Here is a 20,265-nt window from a genome sequence, read left to right on the forward strand (position 1 = left end):
GGAACTCAATCCTGGGACCCCAGGATCACACCCTGAGCCAAAGACAGACACTCAATCACTGAACCACCCAGGCAGCCCTTGAGTTTAGATCTGTCTGGCAGTAGTGAGGAGTGAGTAGGTCTAACCCTGCTGTTGTATCTGTGTGTGCTGCAGTGGGGAGGGGAGCTTAGGAACATCACATTTCTGGCAACGTCACTCCAATAGAGACCTGAGTCCTGAAGTGGCCCTTCTCTAGTGTGTGTCACTAAGCAACACAAGTTAGAGGCATCAGAGACTTCATTTTCTGAAGTTATCACTTTTTAATTTTCAGATAGCACAAAACAATTCAGAAGTGATGTCATTGTAAAAATTACTGTTTTTTTTGTACATAAAGGATATTAGATTCACTGAAGAATGGAAAAAAGAAAATGAAGAGCCTAAGGAGGTACCTAAGAAGGAAGAAGCAGACGCCCTTCCTAAAGCTTTTCTTGCTTCAAGCAAGAATATACTAGAGAAGAACCAAATTAACTTCGGGAAGTTTCAAATGACCAAGAGATTAGAGCCAACTTTAAACTGGAAGGCCACTGTTGATTTCAAAAAGTATGTAGAAATTTGCATGAGGGCTTCTCTGATACATCCTCAGTAACCACATTTGCCTAGTTGTTAGTTTATGTCATGGGAGAAAGTCCAGAGTAGATGTTGACATGTCCCTCCATAATACAAGTCAGTCCCTCCCTGCTCTTCATATTCCAAGTAGAAGTATTTGGCGTGAATACGGCTTATGTGTGGGCACCAGAAGGGAAGGCAAGAGCACCATTGACTCAATTGGTAGGTCAGGGCTAATATCACGTGAAAAAGATGATAAAAGACATGGAGGAATCTCACGGGCAATGTAAACGCAGTGGTAGGGACCTGAAGAAGTTAAGTGCTAGGTGAATTTAGAATGATTAAAATTATGTGAAGTGAATCAGGGAAATCTTGATAGAGACAGCATCTTATCTATTAACAGAACTTTAAGTAAATACCACAGAAAGGCTAGAGCCTCCAAAATATTAACAGGCTTAAGTGAAGCAGACACTAATTTAAAGAATGTCTGACATACAAAACGAGTTCCACTTAAGGACGTCTATAAATAGGTACCTAAGCACAGATTAAGGCCCTGTGTTTCATAAAAGCCGGCAGTCGGAGATGCCAAGGACACTTTTTAAATTAGCATATAGCTTACAAATTTCAGCCTATTTTTAATGTTCCATGCGGTCCCCGATTGGGTAAAGCAAGAAGTGGCTCCCAGCTGGTCACAGGGGACCCTCACTTGCAGGGATTCTGAGAACCACGGAGTGAGTACATGTTGCCAGCAAACCCAGAGAGCAGATGGAAGGAGTCCTGGGGAAAAAGGAGATGCTCTTGTTCCTCTAATTCTCATCAATTTTGAGGTGTTTGATCTCTGTGACTCCTATCTGAAGGAGTATGAAAATGACAAATACACAGGCTGCTCTGTTATGCTGGAAGGTGAATCTTAAAATACCACTCTTCCCACGTCCTGGCATTTTTCAGTTATGAGTTTACCTAGCCACTATGTAATGAAAACCCACTATGTGCCAAGGACCACGCTAAACCTGGGAATCCCTGGAAAACCAGATCCAGGCCCTGTGGCAGAGTCGGGTGGGGAAGGGAAGTAACCAGGCAACTTTCACCCAGGGCAGGATGTGCCCAGAGTAGAAGGCTCCGAGTGAAGGGGCCTGCAGAGTGACAGTTCCTAGTACTTGGTCCTTATAAAAGAAATACTGGCCAAAATGTGCCTGAAAGACTGAAGGGACATCCCAGGTGTCAGATGAGGCTGAAACTCATACAGTTCTTTTCTGTATTAGGAAAACATGTCACACGGGTGCATGAAAATGATGAAATCTTTAGGTACATTTCTATTTTTAATTTCCTATCAATCCACAATAAGTTAATTTTAAAATGTTAATATATTTTTAGGCACAAAAGCTTACTAAGAGACACTCAAGAGAAAAAACATAGAGGAAGACTTGAAAGGTCAGGACCACCTGTTTCACCTGGAAGAGCACAGTTAGTTCGGTACGTATCTATTAAAAGGAACCATCCTTTAAAGCCACCCTTTACCCAGTGGGCTAGATAGCATGCAAATTTCTGGTGTTCTTATCATTACATCGGGGTCCTCTACTGGACCCTTGGACCAACTAGTATTGACTAGTTATAAAAATGATAATACTGAATTTCTTTGAATATATTTACAAGATATCCTTTTAGTGAAGAGTTCCTTGAAACACAGGCATCTATTGGTACTAGTTAACTCTCTGTAAACAAATGAATTTAATGCTAATTGCCATGAGTTGAGTGATAGGAGAACTGGGCTCTTTGCTGATCTCTTACTTTTGAACAATCCTATCATAGCAAGGGTAAGTCATCTTCCTGAGCCTCATTTTACTCATCACTGGTGGCACTGCCAATCCTAAAGTGATAGATGTTATTTCTCATTAAAACAGCCATCAGGGCAGCGCGGGTGGCTCAGCGGTTTAGCGCCGCCTTCGGCCCAGGGTGTGATCCTGGAGTCCCGGGATCTAGTCCCACATCGGGCTCCCTGCATGGAGCCTGCTTCTTCCACTGCCTATGTCTCTGCCTCTCTCTCTCTTTCTGTGTCTCATGAATAAATAAATAAAATATTTTAAAAAACAGCCATCAATAGAAGGCTAGTAAACTTCTGACTCCATTTTCATTTTGACAACAAAAGCGGCATATGTGGAGGAGGGTCAGCTACTTTTGTTAGTAAGTTTGGGGTAGTAGTGGGAAGAAATGCAGACATTTCACATTATAAAGTTTGTGCACACAGAAAAAGAAGAAACTTTAAGACACCCTACTACATTAATCCTATATTCTTGGGTTCAACATAATAAATTATTTGATTTATTTGACTATTTTTAAAACTTTTTATTTTGAATTAATTACAGATTCACAGAATGCTGCAAATATAGTACAGAGGAATCTCATACCCTTCACCTAGCTTCTCCCAGTGGTTGCATCTTGCATAACTATCCTACAGCACTGAAACCAGGAGACTGATATTGATATAATGTGCATGTATCATTTTCTATCACTTTATTCCATGTAGATGTGTGTGATGACCCTGTCAGTCAGTGTGTGGAAGGGTTCCATCACCACTGGGAAGCCACTCTTGCCACCTCTTTATAGTTATGCCCACACCTCTTCCCTATAATCCTAACTCCTGGCAACCATTAACCTGTTATCCACTTCTATAATTTTATCATTTTGGGAATATCATGTAAATGGAATTATACACTTTTGATATTGACTTTGTTTTCATCACTATAATACCCCTAAGATCCATCTAAGTTGTTGCATATGTTCATAGTGCAATCGTTTTTTTTTATTTTTTTTATTTTATTTATTTATTTATTTATTTATTTATTTATTTATTTATTTATTTATTTATTATTTTTGCTGAGTAGCATTCCATGGTGTGGTTGTACCATCATTTATTTAATTATTCACCTATTGGGAGCATTTTCATTGTTTGCAGCTTTTGGATATTAAAAATAAAGATGCTATGAACAATCATATAAAGGCTTTTATATGGATGAAGTTTTCATTTCTCTAAGATAAATGCCCAATTGCTGACACATAATAATTGTGTAGCTTTTTAAGAAACTATCTAACTTTTCCAGACTGGCTGTACCATTTAGTTCCCATCAAACACTTAGGGGAAACTGAGTTTATCCTCATCCTTGCCTTTGCATCCAAACTTTTTTTTGGTTTTGGTTTTGAGCTATTCTACAAGATGTATAGTATTATTTCATCATGGTCTTAGCATTTCCCTAATGGCTAGTGATGTTGAACATCTTTTCATGGGCTTATTGCCATCCATATATATTCTCTAGTGAAATGTCTCTTTGTCTTTTGTTTTTTATGTTCTAATCAGATCACTTTTTAAATGTTGAGTTTCGAGAGTTCTTTATTCTGGATATCCTTGATTGAATATGTAGTATGCAAATATTTCCTTCTCCCTGTAAGTTGTTTTCTCATCCTTTTTATAGAGTCTCTCTCATAGAATAACGTTTTACTATTGATGAGGTTCAATTTATCAATGTTTTCTTTTATGGGTTGTTTTGTTTTTATTTTTAATATGTTTATTTTAGAGATAGAGAGAGAGAGAGTGCATGGGGAAGAGAAGGGGAGAGGGAGAGAGTCTCAAGCAGGCAGACCCTGTGCAGGGCTCAATCTTACATCCCTGAGATTGTGACCTGGGCCCAAACCAAGAGACGGATGCTCAACTGACTGAGCTACCCAGGTTCCTGTATGGGTTGTATTTTTGATGTCATGTCTAAGAAGTCCTCATGAAGCCCTTGGTCCTTAAGATTATCACCTATTTTTTCTAAAAATGTTTATAGTTTTACATTATAAAGCCTATGGCCTTTTTCTTATTTTTAGTGTGAGACTTTGGTCAAGATTTAGTTGTTGTTGTTTTTTTGTTTGCTTTGTTTTTTTTTAAGTGGAGGTCCAATTTCTCCAGCACTATTTAATGAAAAGGTTATCTTTCCACCATTGAATTACTTTTGTATCTTTCTTCAAAATCAGTTCGGTGTACATATGTGGGGCTATTCTGGGTATCTGTTCTATTCCACTGATTTTTTTCTTTTCATCTAGCCCCTTACCACTACCACACAATCTGTATTACTGTAGCTGTATAGTAAATTTTGAAGTCTGGAAAAGTGATTTCTCTCACTTTTTTTTTTTTCAAAAATTGCTTTTAGTTATTCTAGTTCCTTTCCTTTCTGCATAAATTTTAGAATAATCTTGCTATATCTCCAACAGAAAAAAATCACTGATGATTTTCTTGGAAATTACATTAAATATCTATATTAATTTGGGAAGAATTGATATTTTTACTATGTAGACTCTTCCAATCCATGAATATTATATATCTCGGTTTATTTAAGTATTTGATTACTTTCACTAATGTTTTATGGTTTTCAGCATACAAGTCTTGTGTATTTTTTCTTAGATTTACAACTAGAAGTGGAAGTTCCAGTGCTGTATTGGTCAGCAGTGATCAAAGTGAACAATAGCCTTGTTTGTTCTCAATCTTAAGGGAAAAGTATTTAGTCTTTCACCATTAAGTATGATGATGGTGTAGGTTTTTGTACAAATATTCTTTATCAAGTTGATAAAGGTCCCTTCTGTTCTTGGTTTTCTGAACATTTTTATTCACATTTGGGTGTTCATTTTGGTCAAATCTTTTTTCTACATCAATTGTATAATCATGTCATTTTTCTTCTATAGGCTGTTAGTGTGGTTGATTACACTGATTGATTTTTGAATACCAAATCAGCCTTGCATCTCTGTAGTAACCCCACTTGGTCATAGTGCACTCATCCTATTTATAGGTAGCTGAATTACATGTGCTTAATATTATGTTAAGAATTTTTGCATCCACAATCTTGAGAGTATTGTATTGGTTTTTGTTTTTGTTTGCACTGTCTTTGGTTTGATATCAGGCTTTGTAAAATGAGTTCCTTCCTATTCTATTTTCTAGAAGAGATCATATAAAATTTGGTGTTCTTCTGTGTGGTAAAATTCTACAGTGAAGCTATCTGGGTCTAAAGACTTCTGTTTTGGGTTTTTTAATTGTGAATTAAATTCTCTTAATAATTGTGCTATTCAAATTATGTGTTTCATATTGGGCAAGTTGTGATAGTTTATACTTTAAAAGAACGGTCCATTTTATCTAGATTGTCAAATTTATGTGTGTATAGTTGTTCATAGTTTTCTCTTATTATTCTTTTGTTGTCTGCAGGATCTGTAGTGATATCCCATGTTTCATTGTTGGTACTGGTATTTGTGTCTTTTCTTTTTCTTGTCAGTTATACTAGAGTTTTGTCAATTTTATTGATCTTTTCTTTAAGCAGCTTTTTGTTACTGATTTTTCAAATTGTTTTTCTGTTTTAATTTTACTGATTTCTGCTCTTTAGTATTTCCTTTTTTGTTTGCATTGGGTTTACTTTATTCTTTTTTCTAGTTTCTTTAGACTTAAGTTTAGATTATTGAATTGAGACTTCTCTTTTCCAATGCAAACATTTAGTGCTATATAATTCCCTTTATGCACTGTGTTAGCTGTTATCTGTGTACAAAAGTTTTTGATATGTTGTATTTTCATTTTAATTTCTGTTCAGTGTGGCTTTTTTTTTTTTTTAATTTCCCTTGAGGCTCGCTTCTTGGACCCAAGTGCATTTTTTGTTTGTTTGTTTCCAGACTCTTGGAGATTTTTCGTCTTCTGTTTGTTATTGATTTTTTTTTGTTTGATTTCATTATGGGCAATGAGCACACACTATATAATTTTAGTTCTTTTAAATTTGTTGAGGTTTTGTGTGGTCACACTATCTTGGTATAGAGTCTTTGGGTGCTTAAAAGAATGTAGAGCCTGCTGCTGTTGGAGTATTCTATAAAAGTGGATTAAATCATATTGTTTGGTGGTGTTGATTTCTTTTATATCCTAGCTTATTTTCAGTCCAGTTGTTCCACAAATTGATGAGAGAGTAGTATTGATGTCTCTAAGTATAATTTTTCTGTTTCTCATTTTAGTTCTATTTTTGCTTTATGCATTTTGCAGCTCTGCTGTTTGGTGTGTACATATTTGGGATTGATATGTCTCTGTCATTATGTAATGTTCCTCTATATGCCTTGTCATTTTCTTTTTATTGATGTCTACCTAATCAGATTATTTTATAGACACTTCTGCTTTCTTTTGATTGTTTACATGGTGGGTTTTTTTCCTCTTTTTCTTTCAAACTAATGATATTATATCATTACATTTGAAATGAGTTCCATGTAGGTAGCATTTGGTTGATTCTCTTTTCTTTTTCTTTTTGGTACAGTAAGTTAAATTCTTTTAATTGGTGTATTTAGAACTTTTACCTTTAATGTCATTATTATGTTAGGGCTTAAGATTGTCATTATATATATTTTTTTTTCTGTTCATTGTTTTTGTTTGTTTTGGTTTTGGTTTTCTTTCTCTCCATTCTCTCTAACCCTTTCTTCCATGAATGTCTTTTTTATCTATTACCTTTTGGAGCATGGTAAAAGAATGGGTAATTTTTAGGTTTTAATAATGTTTGAGATTCTATGATTCTCTTAATTTTTCTGAATCTTATTTAAATTTTATGTTTTAGCAGGTTTCCTCCTACATCACATTGGTGGAATAAGATGTGTATTGTCTCCTCAGGTTAGAGAAGGAAATTACAAATTTTCAATTAGGCCTTCATTGACAACTTGGGGAGGTGAGCGAGGGGCTTCTCATCATTTTTAACTGGTAATGGAAGTTCAAGCTCTGACTAGGTCTCTGTGGGTAACAGAGAGGAAGAGACTCTGTTTATTTGTCAGTGGGGTTGGGGTTGGTGGAAATTCTGACTCTCCATTAGGTCTCTTCTGACACAGGGATTAGGGAGTTTTGTTGTAGTCTGATAAAGGTAGAACACTCTTCTCTTAGCATTGTTAGCAGAAGTGGGGGTGAGCCACAGTGTTTTCTGTGGTGTTGACTAGAATAGATCATCTGTTGCCTAAAAGTTTTCTATCTTGTTAAGCTGTTCCTTTTCTGGTCCTCTGAGTAGAAAGAGCAGGCTTTTCTTAGGTGCTTTTTTCCCTGTGCCCACTGATAATTCTGCATCACTATCTTCTCTAGTACCCAATCTGGAATACACGAGACAAAAAACCCAAGGAACTCACCATTGTGTTGCTCCTCAAGTCTGTAGATCCTTAAATAGTCTTTCTTCTCCTTTCAACCTGTCAGAGTCCTATCGTGTTTGTTTTATATATAATATCCAGGATTTTTATGTACTTAAGATCTACTTCATCTTTCCTAAACTAAATGTTTGGCCTTACATGTTTCAATTTTAAGTCAAATTTTAGTGAGTCAAAAAAAAATTTAGTGAGTCAGAGAATTCTAGAGTAATAGATAAGGGTAAAGGGGTAGTATATCCAAGCAACAACCATTACTCTGACAAAAATGTGAACTTCTCTATGTCTCTTCTTAAGTGGATATAATGATGTAGTAGAGAAGTATTTCTTAAGGTGGAGTTCATAGGTCAGTGAAACATTGAGATTTGCTTATTTTTACCTCCCAAATGTATGGTTGCTATGGGACAGGACCGGAAGGGAACCTCATAAAATAGGGAAAGCCATTTAAGGTTATATGTCAAAGGGTTCATCATTGGAAAAAGAGAACAGCTTTCCTTTGAGGTACTGATTTTTTTTTTTTAACATGATTCGAGAGTGATTGGGTCAACCCAGTGCACCTTGCTCTTAACTCCAGGAGCTTGCTAGGCTAAGGGAAAGTACATTTAGAGATTCTCTGGAGGATATAGGTTATTTAGTATATGTTTCAATCTGGGACCTTTGAGTTAAATTTACATTGGTTCTTAAGTAAGCCTTATCTACCAGATTTTGCTCTGGAACCAAACCAGGTTCCTGACATTTGTTGGACAAGAGAATACATTAAACTGAAACTCATCATGTGGCTTGATGAATTGGAACAGGCACTTCAGTTCAGGATTTCAGTTTCACTCCACTGCAGCCCAGACAGCACAGGAGCATCATTCTGCATGACTCTCTGTGCAAAAGCACCTTTCAAAAAAAAAAAATCTTAAAAATTTATAAAACTCAGGGGCGCTTGGGTGAGTCAGTCAGTTAAGCATCTGCCTTCAGCTCAGGTCATGATCCCAGAATCCTGGGATCAAGCCCTGGCTCCACTTCAGGCTCCCTGTTCAGCACGGAGTCCGCTTCTCCCACCTGCTCTACCTATCCCCTGCTCATGCTCTATCTCTCAAATAAATAAACAGAAGATCTTTTTAAAAATTAATAAAACTTGAAAGTTACTTCTGTGCAATTATTAGAAATATGCTTTCTCCTTTGCTTCAAAACAGAATGAGGAAAGACATTGAGAGAAGAGATCACACAGGGGGATTGGAGGGAAGAGAGGATGGAGCGAAAGAGAAAATGAGAATGAATTAGATATGGTGATGAAAGCTTGAGTGAACTTGCTGGTATCCATGGCCCTGATGTTGAGTTAGAAGCTTCTAGAGCAGTGAGGAACAAAGTGTACTCCCTTTCATAAAAGAGACACCCTTCCTGTGGGCATTTGCAGTGCTGCCCAATTGAACTCTCCCTGATGATAGAAATGGTTTCTATCTAAGCTTCTGGTATAGTAGGTGAGTGTTGAGAGCTTGAAATGTGGCTATTTTGACTGAAAAACTGAAATTTTAATTGTATTTCATTTCAATTTGATAAATAAATATAAACATGATTCAATCAATAAATTTAAATAAATATAAACATAAATAACCAGAAGATATTTAACTTCTATGACTTGTGGCTGCCTTTTTGTACAGCACAGCCATAGGACATATACTTAATGCCTTTGTTCATTTCTTACTATTTTCTTTATTATTATTGCATACAAAGCAATAATAATGAACTGCACCTGGTACAGAGACAGGGATTTATTCATCTCCTTGCTTAGATCTTAGCAAAGATCTTTAGAACTCAGAAGGTATTGGTACCTTATACATTGCTTATGTTCATATTGCTGAAATATTAATGATTATAACCACATCCATTTTGTAGCATAAATATGTTTATTATATGTGGTGGTTGTTACTGTTCTTAGTAAGAGTGCTGAGAAGATTGAGGAAATTCTTAGTGACAGCTCCTCAGAGAATGAGGAAGATGAAGAACCACCTGATCGTCGTCAGGAAGCAAATGCAGATTTGTCATCTGAATATTGGCAAATTCAGAAACTGGTGAAACATTTAAAGGTAAGACAAACCTCTTTGTATTGTGTTTACAATGATTCTTTTAATTCCTTTCCTAAAAATGTATATTCTACTTCCAAATTGATTATATATGTATATATATATATTTTTTTTCAAATAAGAGTAGTAAAAACTCCCGTTATTATTTAAATGTGCATGGGGAATGGTCTTATTACCCTGTGTGCACAGGGGAAGGTCTTATTACCCTGAGGATAGCACGGTTAGTCCTCGTGGAGCAGCCGGTCTGCCTGGTACCAACCCTTTCCCCTGGGCCATGGTAGCCAGCAGCTATTATGACTTGCCATCATTTTACACCTTGCAGTATGCTGTGGCATCAAGAACATGGATTTGTTTTAAAGTTGGACTATAATTTCTAGGCTGTGTTACTTACCAACAGTATAGCTGTTGATTATAGCTTTGAGCCTTATTTTTCTTAACCTATGGAAAATAGGTTAATACCTGTCCTATAGGATTACTTCAGGGTTGGTAAAGCATATTTGAAAGATGTGGATAGTGTTTGGTACATTGTAGATACTTAAAATATGTATCAGTCCCTTTTCATTACTCTCAACATAATATGTGTAAACACATGTTACATAATAATGGCCTATATAATGTATTTAAGACATGAATGGGGGCAGGGCAGGGAAAATGATTTGCCAAAACCCAGATTAATATCAGTGGATAACTGATATTGATAATGTCTAGGTAGGCCAGGACTAAAGCAATAGTTGAGAAGTACTCGTAAAAACATTTTTACTTAACTCATAGTTTCCTCCAGCTTTTCTACATGATTGAGTGAATCAAGGGCATTTGCCAATGGCTTTGCAATATGTAAAGATATTTATGTGGCTCCTAAATTACTTAAGGCTACTTTTCTGGTGCCCTTGAGGTCCTTCAAAGCTGACAGGTAAAATAGTTTATACATACATTTTTGTGAATTCAATAAACATCCTCTGCATGGACACAGCTTTGTAGCTGAGAAAGTTGCTTTAGAAGAAAAATATGCCCCCTTTCTTAGCATGGTCCCAGCTGCAATTCCCTGTATTTCTCAGGAAAAAAAAATCTATGTTTTCCTGAATCCCAAGAAAAATTAGTCAAGAAATTGGGAAAAAGTATTCTAATTCTCCACTGTAACATAGATTTCAATGGCCAGACCAGGATCCAGGCAAGCAAATCAAAGATTTTCATCATTAAAAAAGGATGGGAGCTTCTGTGAAGCAAATCCTAATGCCCACCTTAGGTACTATGCTTTTGAAAGCCTAGTTATTAAATGCTTTGTTTTAAAATTTCATCTTAAGAATAATATCTTTTAAATAGTAAATATTTTTATATCAACTTCAATTTTTAAAATGGCTTTGATTTGGCATTTATTTCGTGGTAATGTTCCCCTCTTTTAGTGGAGATCATTTTTCATGTTATTGCAATAGATATGTTTGAGGTTTTTTTTAATAGAAAACCTCTGAAATTTTTAGCATATCTATTACAAAAAATGATATACTATTTATTATTATGGAAAACTTTTAGGATCATCATTATCACCTAAAAATATATAAATACAATTTGGGAAAAAACATGGAATGATTATCATTTCAAGAATTCCTAAGAATTTGGAGATCTTACTCTGGGATCTTGAATATTCCTATCCTAGGAATTTGGAAACTATCTGGAGCACAGGCTGGAGGTCAGGCCCCATGGTCAGGCACATGCCCTTGGTGGGCGTCTTTGCATACAAATCATGCAGTCAACATAGTGGTTCAGCCTAGCATGCACAGCACCAATGTTCAGACTCAGAAGACCTTCCTGATGGTAGGAAGGTCCGTGGATCTTCCCACCATCTCTCCTGTACTCATAAAGCACATGTCACTCTGGGGGGGGGGGGGAGGGAAATGCATCAGAGAATTTTGCCATCTAGCACTTGAACAACTTGAGCCAGATGGGAGCCCTGGTGTTTATACAAATAATTCTGGTCTGTTAACTTTATTTCATTAGTCAAAGGAAATAAAGAGTCAACAGGAAAGACGCATGGATGGACCAGGAGGCACACTACCAGAGCAGTTAGAAGCATGACCTTCCATGTTAGAAAGATTCTAATTGGGTCAGGCGTCTGCCACTTACTGGCTCAGTAGCCTTGAGGTATTTGACTGACCTCTGTGAGTTTCAGTTTGTTTTCTCATTGGTCAAGTTGGCAAAAACAAAGGTTCTCATGTTTTATGATTATTATGAAAAAGATCTGACACATATAAAGTGCTTAGCAGAAAGTACTCAGTACTCGTTAGTAATAATAATGGCTTCTGTTACATATTATTATTATTATAGACAACATATGGTGTGGAGTCTTCTGGACTTGCAAAGCTGGCCTTCAACTTTTGCTTTAAATTTTCTAGCAACCAATAAAAGGAGGGAAATACAGAGTTAATACCATGAGGGAAAGACTCTTACCATCATGAGGTAAAAATAGCCCAGTTGCCAATGTGTGTAACTGATCCTGGTACTAAGAGCAGAAAGAATTTTCTCCCTGAGGACTTAATGAAGCAGACAGTGAGTGTGGTAGTGAATGACATCCTTAATAATATCCTCCCAGTGAACATGGCAATGAGCGTTTCTCGTAATAGCCTAACTATTGGATAACTATCTTGAGTTTTTCGACTATTTAGGATAAGTCCATATAAATCAGGCCAAAAAGGGATGCACTATTTCTGTCCCAGAACAGCTAAGGAAAACATTTATTGATGAAGTGCTACTTAAGCTTGCACAAGTTATTCATCAATAAATCATGTGCAAATGTGATACTTTTGGCCAGACAGTAAATTGCTTGGAATTATTATAGTTCCCACAGGTAGATATTCTTAACATAGCCAATAAAAGAAAAAGTATATCTACAAATGATTTCAAGCTTTTTGACACAGATAAATGTTTTATATGGGGACACAAAAGGATATTAAAAGTCTATGAAATGCAAAATTGAATGTCTCTAGGTAATCTCAAAATAAATACACCTGACATTTTAATTGCAGACTTATGCCTTAAATGTAGACTTACACTAGTAGAAAAATGTTAATGTTGACCTGACTTTCTACTTACCATTTTCCAAGTACAGCAATGTCTGTAATTGTTGAAAAAAATTTGATGAGCTCATTAATACCCAAACAGGTCAATGAACTATAGCTTGTTATTTATCCAGAGCTATGAGCTCAGATCTTGGCATGTAAGTAAAGGGAATTTATATTTAATTATTTGGCTTTGACATACATTCATTTCAACTTACAAGTTTTATATATGCATATATTCTTTTAATCTAGATTTTTAGAATACAATTTAATTTTTAAACTAATGAAGACTTTGCATTTTTACTTTTTAACCTTCCAACTTCTTCCTCCCCCCACACACATAACAGATGACTCTGTACCCGAGTTCTAAAAGAAGCAATAAACCACCTTTTCAGCTTCCTTAGCAAGAAACACATTCTTTCTTCTGCTATCTTTATGGTTCAACTTGTCTGTCTTGTCAGCTACTCAAATGGAAAGACCATATTAAACTCACTTCTATGTCTTGCAGAGTGCCTAGCCAGTGAGTACAGGCTTGTCTCTCAACCCTCTGCTCAGGAGGTGTGATGGGGAGAGAATGGGTTCCCAAAGGGCCAGGCTGTGCTGTTCTTCATGCTCAGCTCCTTGAGAGCAGTTTTTCCTCCCTGTGAGCCAGAGTCATTCCTTCTGCTCTTGACATCTTTCCCACCTTCTCTTACCCTCTCCCTTTCCTGTTCCCTTTCTCCATGTAGATATGCAATTTTATTGCTGTATATTCTAGCTTTCTATGGGTATTATTTTTCCCCTGGCCAGGGCTGCTTTAAAATCTCGCAATTAAAATGTTTTGCTTTGGATCGATTCCAGCAATTGGGGAAGATAGTTTGTTAAGGTGCATCCCACACTGATTCTGTGAAGTTTTGTAAAATGTGGAAGTTTTACTACTCAACCAGTTACATTCACAAAGAACCCCTTTATGAAATAGGAGGAGAGTTGCAGAATTTTATTTTGTTTGGAAATGTGGATTAGTCACAAGTATTATAGTATTATAAGTTAATACAAATGGGTACTCTTCAGTCAAGTGAGAGAAAATGTTGAACAGTTGTAACTATAAGTAGGTCTGCATTTCATACACATTATACCTATCATGAAACTGAAGAATGAATTTCTGGACACAAGGTTTCAAGCCTATTGAAATCTATTACTGTGTGGATTGGAGAAGGATTGGGTATGGAACTTAATACTATAGGATAAATAAATCCAGGAGAAAATTGAGGAGGCTATAGAGTGATGCCAAGAATGTGACTGGTTAAGATTTTAGGTAGTTTGGAGGGATCACAGAGACTGGGTCTAGAATCCTGCTCTATCTCCCTTATAGGCATTTCCTTGTCACTTGAGGATAAGATGTCAATACTACTCTGGCATTACCTCCAGGCTCAGATGGGAGATTATTAGCAAGCGGGCTTGTAGATGTCTGCCGCTACTCTGAAGTGCTTCATCTCAGCTGGTCTTGTTCCTGGGTCCTTGAGGCAATAATGGAAGCATCTGGGGTCAATCCCCAGGGCCATCTTCCCAGGTGTGCCTCCTCCTTGCAGGATGCCTATTTCTACACCTGGGATTTTGATCAGAGCCCAGCCAGGGGATCAGGATGATGAAAGCAGGGATTTAGAAAGTTGAGTCCAGCAGTAGGTGGTCTACATAATGAATCAGACTGGGAAGAGACAGAAGACCAGTAACCAGGGGGTTGCAGTGATCAGAGTGTGCTGGGGGCTTTGAATAGGATACTGTCCTTGGAAGTATCTTGGAAGCAGCAAAGAAATGGCTAGGAAAGGAAGCAGGTCAGTTTATGAGGAGGCTTGGGTTTGGATCAGATTGAGTTTGAAGAGAATGAAATACCCAAATAGAAATGCCCATGCCGTAGTTGGAAATAAAGGACTGAAGCTCACATTATTCATTAAAAATCGAACTACTGCTTCTGGACCCAAGGGCATGAATGAGCATGTGAAGCATTGTGCCTGTTTTTGTCTTTTTATTCATGAAGGAATATGACCTCTTAATAACTAATCAGAAAGTAGCTGCCTCCCATTCCAGTTAGTACAACCAAGGCAAGTTTTTTTTAAAGATTTTATTTATTCACTCACAAGAGACACACAGAGAGAGGCAGAGACAATGGAAGAGGGAGAAGCAGGCTCCCTATGGGGAGCCCAATATGGGACTCAATCCCAGGACCCTGGGATCACGACCTGAGCCAAAGGCAGATGTTCAACCGCTGAGCCACCCAGCCATCCCCCAAAGCGATATTTTTAGATCAAAATTCCATTATTATTCCAATAGAAGTCTTTCCTTAAATATTAGTTTGCCAGCTTACAAACAGATTGATTCATCAGCTTTTTTTTTTTTAAATCTTAAAGTAACATTTTATTTGGTAATTTTATGCAACTAGCCAGTAGATAAAAAAAGATTAATTAAAGAAAGATAGGAAAGTTTGAAGCAAAAAGAGAACAATGTTTATTTTTAAAGTAAGGTTCCCTCCAGTTGAAAGCTCCTACACCCTAAAACCATAAGGAACTATGGTTCCTTCCTATGATGAAGTCAGGGAAAGATGGGGTTTTTAATGTAAATTCACAAATGTGGTATCATTCTTAAATGTTAAATCTGTGCAGTCGTTGTTCCCAAGTCCTGGGGGATGGTGATATTGTCCAGACATGTGTCACTCAGTGGAGAATGGCTAATGCTGGCTGCTGAGTGACATCATATGATCACAACTGGGCATCACCACACATTCATTCTCTTCCCCCAGCCACCATGTTGTGAGGGTGGTGCCTAATTTTTTTTTTTAATTGTCTTTGATCAAATTCGTGAAACACTGGTGTTTATTTCACCTTTCATGTGAGCCAGGGGTCTTGCTAGTTACTCTCCTGCTCTGTTACGTATCTGCAAATTGAGATCTCTCAGGCCATGAAAAGTGAAGTTACCCCCCAGCTTTGCAGTGACCAAGACTCTGTTCCACAGTGAGCAGAATCACATCAGAAACTCAAAGAATCACATCAGAAATTCCACAAGGCTTCCCAGGAGACCCCGCAGGCTCTGTCCTTGGCATGTTTTAGATTTCCCCGTCTGGAAGGGGATTCGCTGCAGAGACATTTTGAAACTTTAAAACCTTTGTTAAAGACTACTTTTGTGGCATTCAGTTCCTTAATAATCTTTCATGAGCTGATTAAACACACACACAACCACCTTAATTGGTTAAAGAGTTCTTCTAAGTGGTAATTGGGAGTTATGTGATTTTTCATTGCAGGAATTTGATGTACTTTACAGTCAATTACAGTTAATTAAATTCCTTTCCCCTTACTCGGGTTTTGGGTATGGAGGTGCAGGTAGTGTGATCCTTATTTCATTGGTGGAAAAGCTGAGAAATAGTTCACTCTGGGCCACACAGAAGGCGAGGTGGCCGTGGGCCAGGCTGATGTTCAGGCTTCTATCTTTACTGCCTGTTGCCTAGTTATTCTGTTCCTCTGTCAAGAAACTCAGGACACAGAGGGCCTTCAGGCCTTGCTGTTGTGTCCTCCTATTTACTCTCTTGTTTGGTTTTCTTCATTTGAGTAAGAAACTAAATAAACAGGGAGCATTTCTAAACAAAGGAATTCAATGTTCATTTCTGGAAGGCACTATGAGAGTGTGCTCTTTGGCTAAGTTTATACTGAAAGAGATGGAGAAGATTGTGATAGAACAGTGTTATTTGTGTTCAGCAGAATCCTTAAAAAAATGGAAAAAATGGTCACTTTTTATATATTCAAATGAATGGCAGTAGTTAGAAAGCAAAGTTACTACCACCTTCCTGAGAAAGTCTTTAAGTTAATACATGTGGTGTTGCATTGATGTGGGTTAACTTTTAAAAAAATGTCTCCATGACAAAAGAGTTTTATCCTTAAAAAAAAAAAACACTGTTAGAAATCATAAGATATTTTAAATTGCATCACCTAAAAAATTTCTACTTAGTAGAATTTGCACTTATGTTTTCTTAAATACTGCAAGGTAAGTCATGAACATACTTTAAGTACTTGGATTACTTGAGTTGTGTGTCACTTGTATATTTATATATTGCCCCCCAAAAAAATGATCCTTTGTTACAAAGGAGGTCATGAAAGTGACGGAGAGTCTCCTCATCTCCACAGAGGAATCTGTATTCCACAAATAAACTAATTGAGCTTTTTAGTTTTTGAGCTATAAGCTCTTTTTGCCCCTTGGGTATCATAAACAAGAGTGGAGAAAAGCAAAGATAACTGGATAAGAACGATAAAGTAATGCTACTGAATCATAACACTTCATACCACCATTGGCTGACATTATACAACCACATCAACTTACCTACTGGAAAATGACGATGTTAAAAATCTCAAGGGAGCTCCCTTAAGCTTTAACTCATTCATTCATTCATTCATTCATAAATGTACCTGTGAGCCCGCCCAGCTAGAATACAATTCTATGATATTACACATTGCTCATCTAGCTAGTCATAAGATATTTGATTGTAAAGAACTTTGCTATCAAACTTTTATGTGACTTCTGTTCAGTTTTATGTAATCTGAAAATGTAAAATGGGGGGAATTTGTTGCTCAGTGTATTGCCAGCAACACTATTGTTTGTTCCTCAAAGTATGCTTTCCCCCAAATTTACTTGAGAGGCTAAATAAATGGTAGAAAAGTAGCGTTGCCTAGTTCCCAGTTTGTATAATGCTTTAGGCTGCTTTACTTTTTATTGAAAAAACACATATTCAGGTCCTATTATAAAAGTTTGCACATTGAAGAATCTATAAATAGAAGAGTTAGGGAGTAAAAGGTACCAGATTTGGTATAAGTGATCTTTTCATTTTATATGCATATACTTGTATTGTACTCATTATTAGAAATTGCATATTTGTAGGAAAAATATTAAACTCTAGGTCCCATTGTGGTCCACTAGCCTTTGCTAGTCCCACTGGCAAAGGCTGTGGCTCCTTTCCCAGCTCCTGCTGTCTGGGGGTGTGTGGCTGGCTGTGGCCTTCTGATATTTCTGGGACATGCAGGGCATTGCAGAAGCACACGTTTCTCTTCTAGCCCTCCCTTATCTCTTTTCTGTATTTAAGTTATTTAAATCTTATAAAAATAATACATTAATATATACCCTAAAATTTAAGCCATGCAAAAGAATAACAGGGAAAGCCCCCTTCCAGATGTTTCTGTTTATATAAATATATGTATGAAATTTTTATGTATGAAATGAAGTCAGACTACTTGTTATGTGACATTTTGCATTTTATATTTAATGTTTTCTTGGTGATCCTCCATATCTGCCTCAGTTCTTCTAATTACAACATTGTTTTGTACTATATGAATATATCAATAATTTATGTAACAGTTCCCTTACTGATAACATTTTGCCTTGTCTCCCAAATCAATTTTTATTATTACAACATTGTAAATATTTTTACATATTCTTTGGATATGTATCCTATTTCTGTAGGATAGCTACTTTGAAGTAGAATTGCTTGGGTCAAAGACTGTGTACATTTAAAATTTTGATAGTTCTAATGGGGAGGTGTTCAATTGGTACAAAATTTTAGTTTCACAAGCTCTAGAGAGCTGCACAGCATAGTTAACAATATTGAATTGTACATTTAAAAAATGTAAGAGGGTATTTGATCTCATGGTAAGTGTAAGTATGACAAAAAGGGAAGAGACATAAGAAAACTTTTGGAGGCAATGGATGTTCCTGTTATCTTGATTGTGGTGATGGTTTCACAGATGTACGCATGTGTCCCAACTCGTTTTTTGCATATCAGTTCCACCTCAATCTATTTTAAACAAGAAACAATATATGCACAATGAAGTTAGAGAAGTATTACAATGAAATTTTAAAATTTAAAGAGAAATAATGAAAAGTAATAAACTGACCAAGCTTGGTTTGAATAAAAAAAAAATTTTGTAGCTACTTACACAAAGCAAATACTAGTTTACACTCAATTAGTAATATACCAATGATTTTTGACCTTGAACACAGTGAAATCAGCCAGGCTCCTAAAAACTAAACAAAGCAAAAATCTCAATGCTCAGGTAATATTCATGGAAGTTTTAAACCAATTGGTGTGAAGTGGGATCTAGGCAGATTGTCTTTAAAATCTTTCCAGGGTGTTAAAATTATTTGTTTAGAAATAAGGTTCATTGTTACAAATTCTCACTAATCTACAGTCTTTTTTTATTTTGGCCAATTCCAAATGGGGAGAGAATGTATCTTTTTTATATATATAAATTTATTTTTTATTGGTGTTCAATTTGCCAACATATAGAATAACACCCAGTGCTCATCCCATCATGTGCCCCCCTCAGTGCCCGCCACCCAGTCACCCTCACCCCCCGCCCACCTCCCCCTCCACCACCCCTAGTTCGTTTCTCAGAGTTAGGAGTCTCTCATGTTCTGTCTCCCTTTCTGATATTTCCCACTCATTTTTTTCTCCTTTCCCCTTTGCTCCCTTTCACTACTTTTTATATTCCCCAAATGAACGAGACCATATAATGTTTGTCCTTCTCCGATTGACTTATTTCACTCAGCATAATACCCTCCAGTTCCATCCACATCGAAGCAAATGTTGGGTATTTGTCGTTTCTAATTGCTGAGGAATATTCCATTGTATACATAGACCACATCTTCTTTATCCATTCATCTTTCGATGGACACCGAGGCTCCTTCCACAGTTAGGCTATTGTGGACATTGCTGCTAGAAACATCGGGGTGCAGGTGTCCCGGCGTTTCACTGCATCTGTATCTTTGGGGTAAATCCCCAGCAGTGCAATTGCTGGGTCATAGGGCAGGTCTATTTTTAACTCTTTGAGGAACCTCCACACAGTTTTCCAGAGTGGCTGCACCAGTTCACATTCCCACCAACAGTGCAAGAGGGTTCCCTTTTCTCTGCATCCTCTCCAACGTTTGTGGTTTCCTGCCTTGTTAATTTTCCCCATCCTCACTGGTGTGAGGTGGTATCTCATTGTGGTTTTGATTTGTATTTCCCTGATGGCAAGTGATGCAGAGCATTTTCTCATGTGCATGTTGGCCATGTCTATGTCTTCCTCTGTGAGATTTCTGTTCATGTCTTTTGCCCATTTCATGATTGGATTGTTTGTTTCTTTGGTGTTGAGTTTAATAAGTTCTTTATAGGTCTTGGAAACTAGCCCTTTATCTGATACGTCATTTGCAAATATCTTCTCCCATTCTGTAGGTTGTCTTTGAGTTTTGTTGACTGTATCCTTTGCTGTGCAAAAGCTTCTTATCTTGATGAAGTCCCAATAGTTCATTTTTGCTTTTGTTTCTCTTGCCTTCGTGGATGTATCTTGCAAGAAGTTACTGTGGCCGAGTTCAAAAAGGGTGTTGCCTGTGTTCTCCTCTAG

At 36.9% G+C, this 20,265-nt stretch overlaps 1 protein-coding gene across 12 annotated transcripts in view; it reads left to right on the forward strand.

Moving 5' to 3' along the window:
- LOC140629442 (outer dynein arm-docking complex subunit 2-like) overlaps nucleotides 1-20,265 on the forward strand; it is a 150,382-nt gene that overhangs the window by 74,295 nt on the left and 55,822 nt on the right. For all 12 annotated transcript variants that reach the window (XM_072818919.1, XM_072818915.1, XM_072818920.1 and 9 more), the window contains 3 exons: nucleotides 374-579; nucleotides 1,960-2,058; nucleotides 9,677-9,824. In XM_072818919.1, the coding sequence (XP_072675020.1) occupies nucleotides 374-579; nucleotides 1,960-2,058; nucleotides 9,677-9,824 (453 nt within the window). The remainder of the gene's footprint in view (nucleotides 1-373; nucleotides 580-1,959; nucleotides 2,059-9,676; nucleotides 9,825-20,265) is intronic.

The sequence above is a fragment of the Canis lupus genome (genome assembly GCF_048164855.1).
Source record: "Canis lupus baileyi chromosome 5 unlocalized genomic scaffold, mCanLup2.hap1 SUPER_5_unloc_5, whole genome shotgun sequence".
In the NCBI taxonomy this organism is placed as follows: domain Eukaryota; kingdom Metazoa; phylum Chordata; class Mammalia; order Carnivora; family Canidae; genus Canis; species Canis lupus.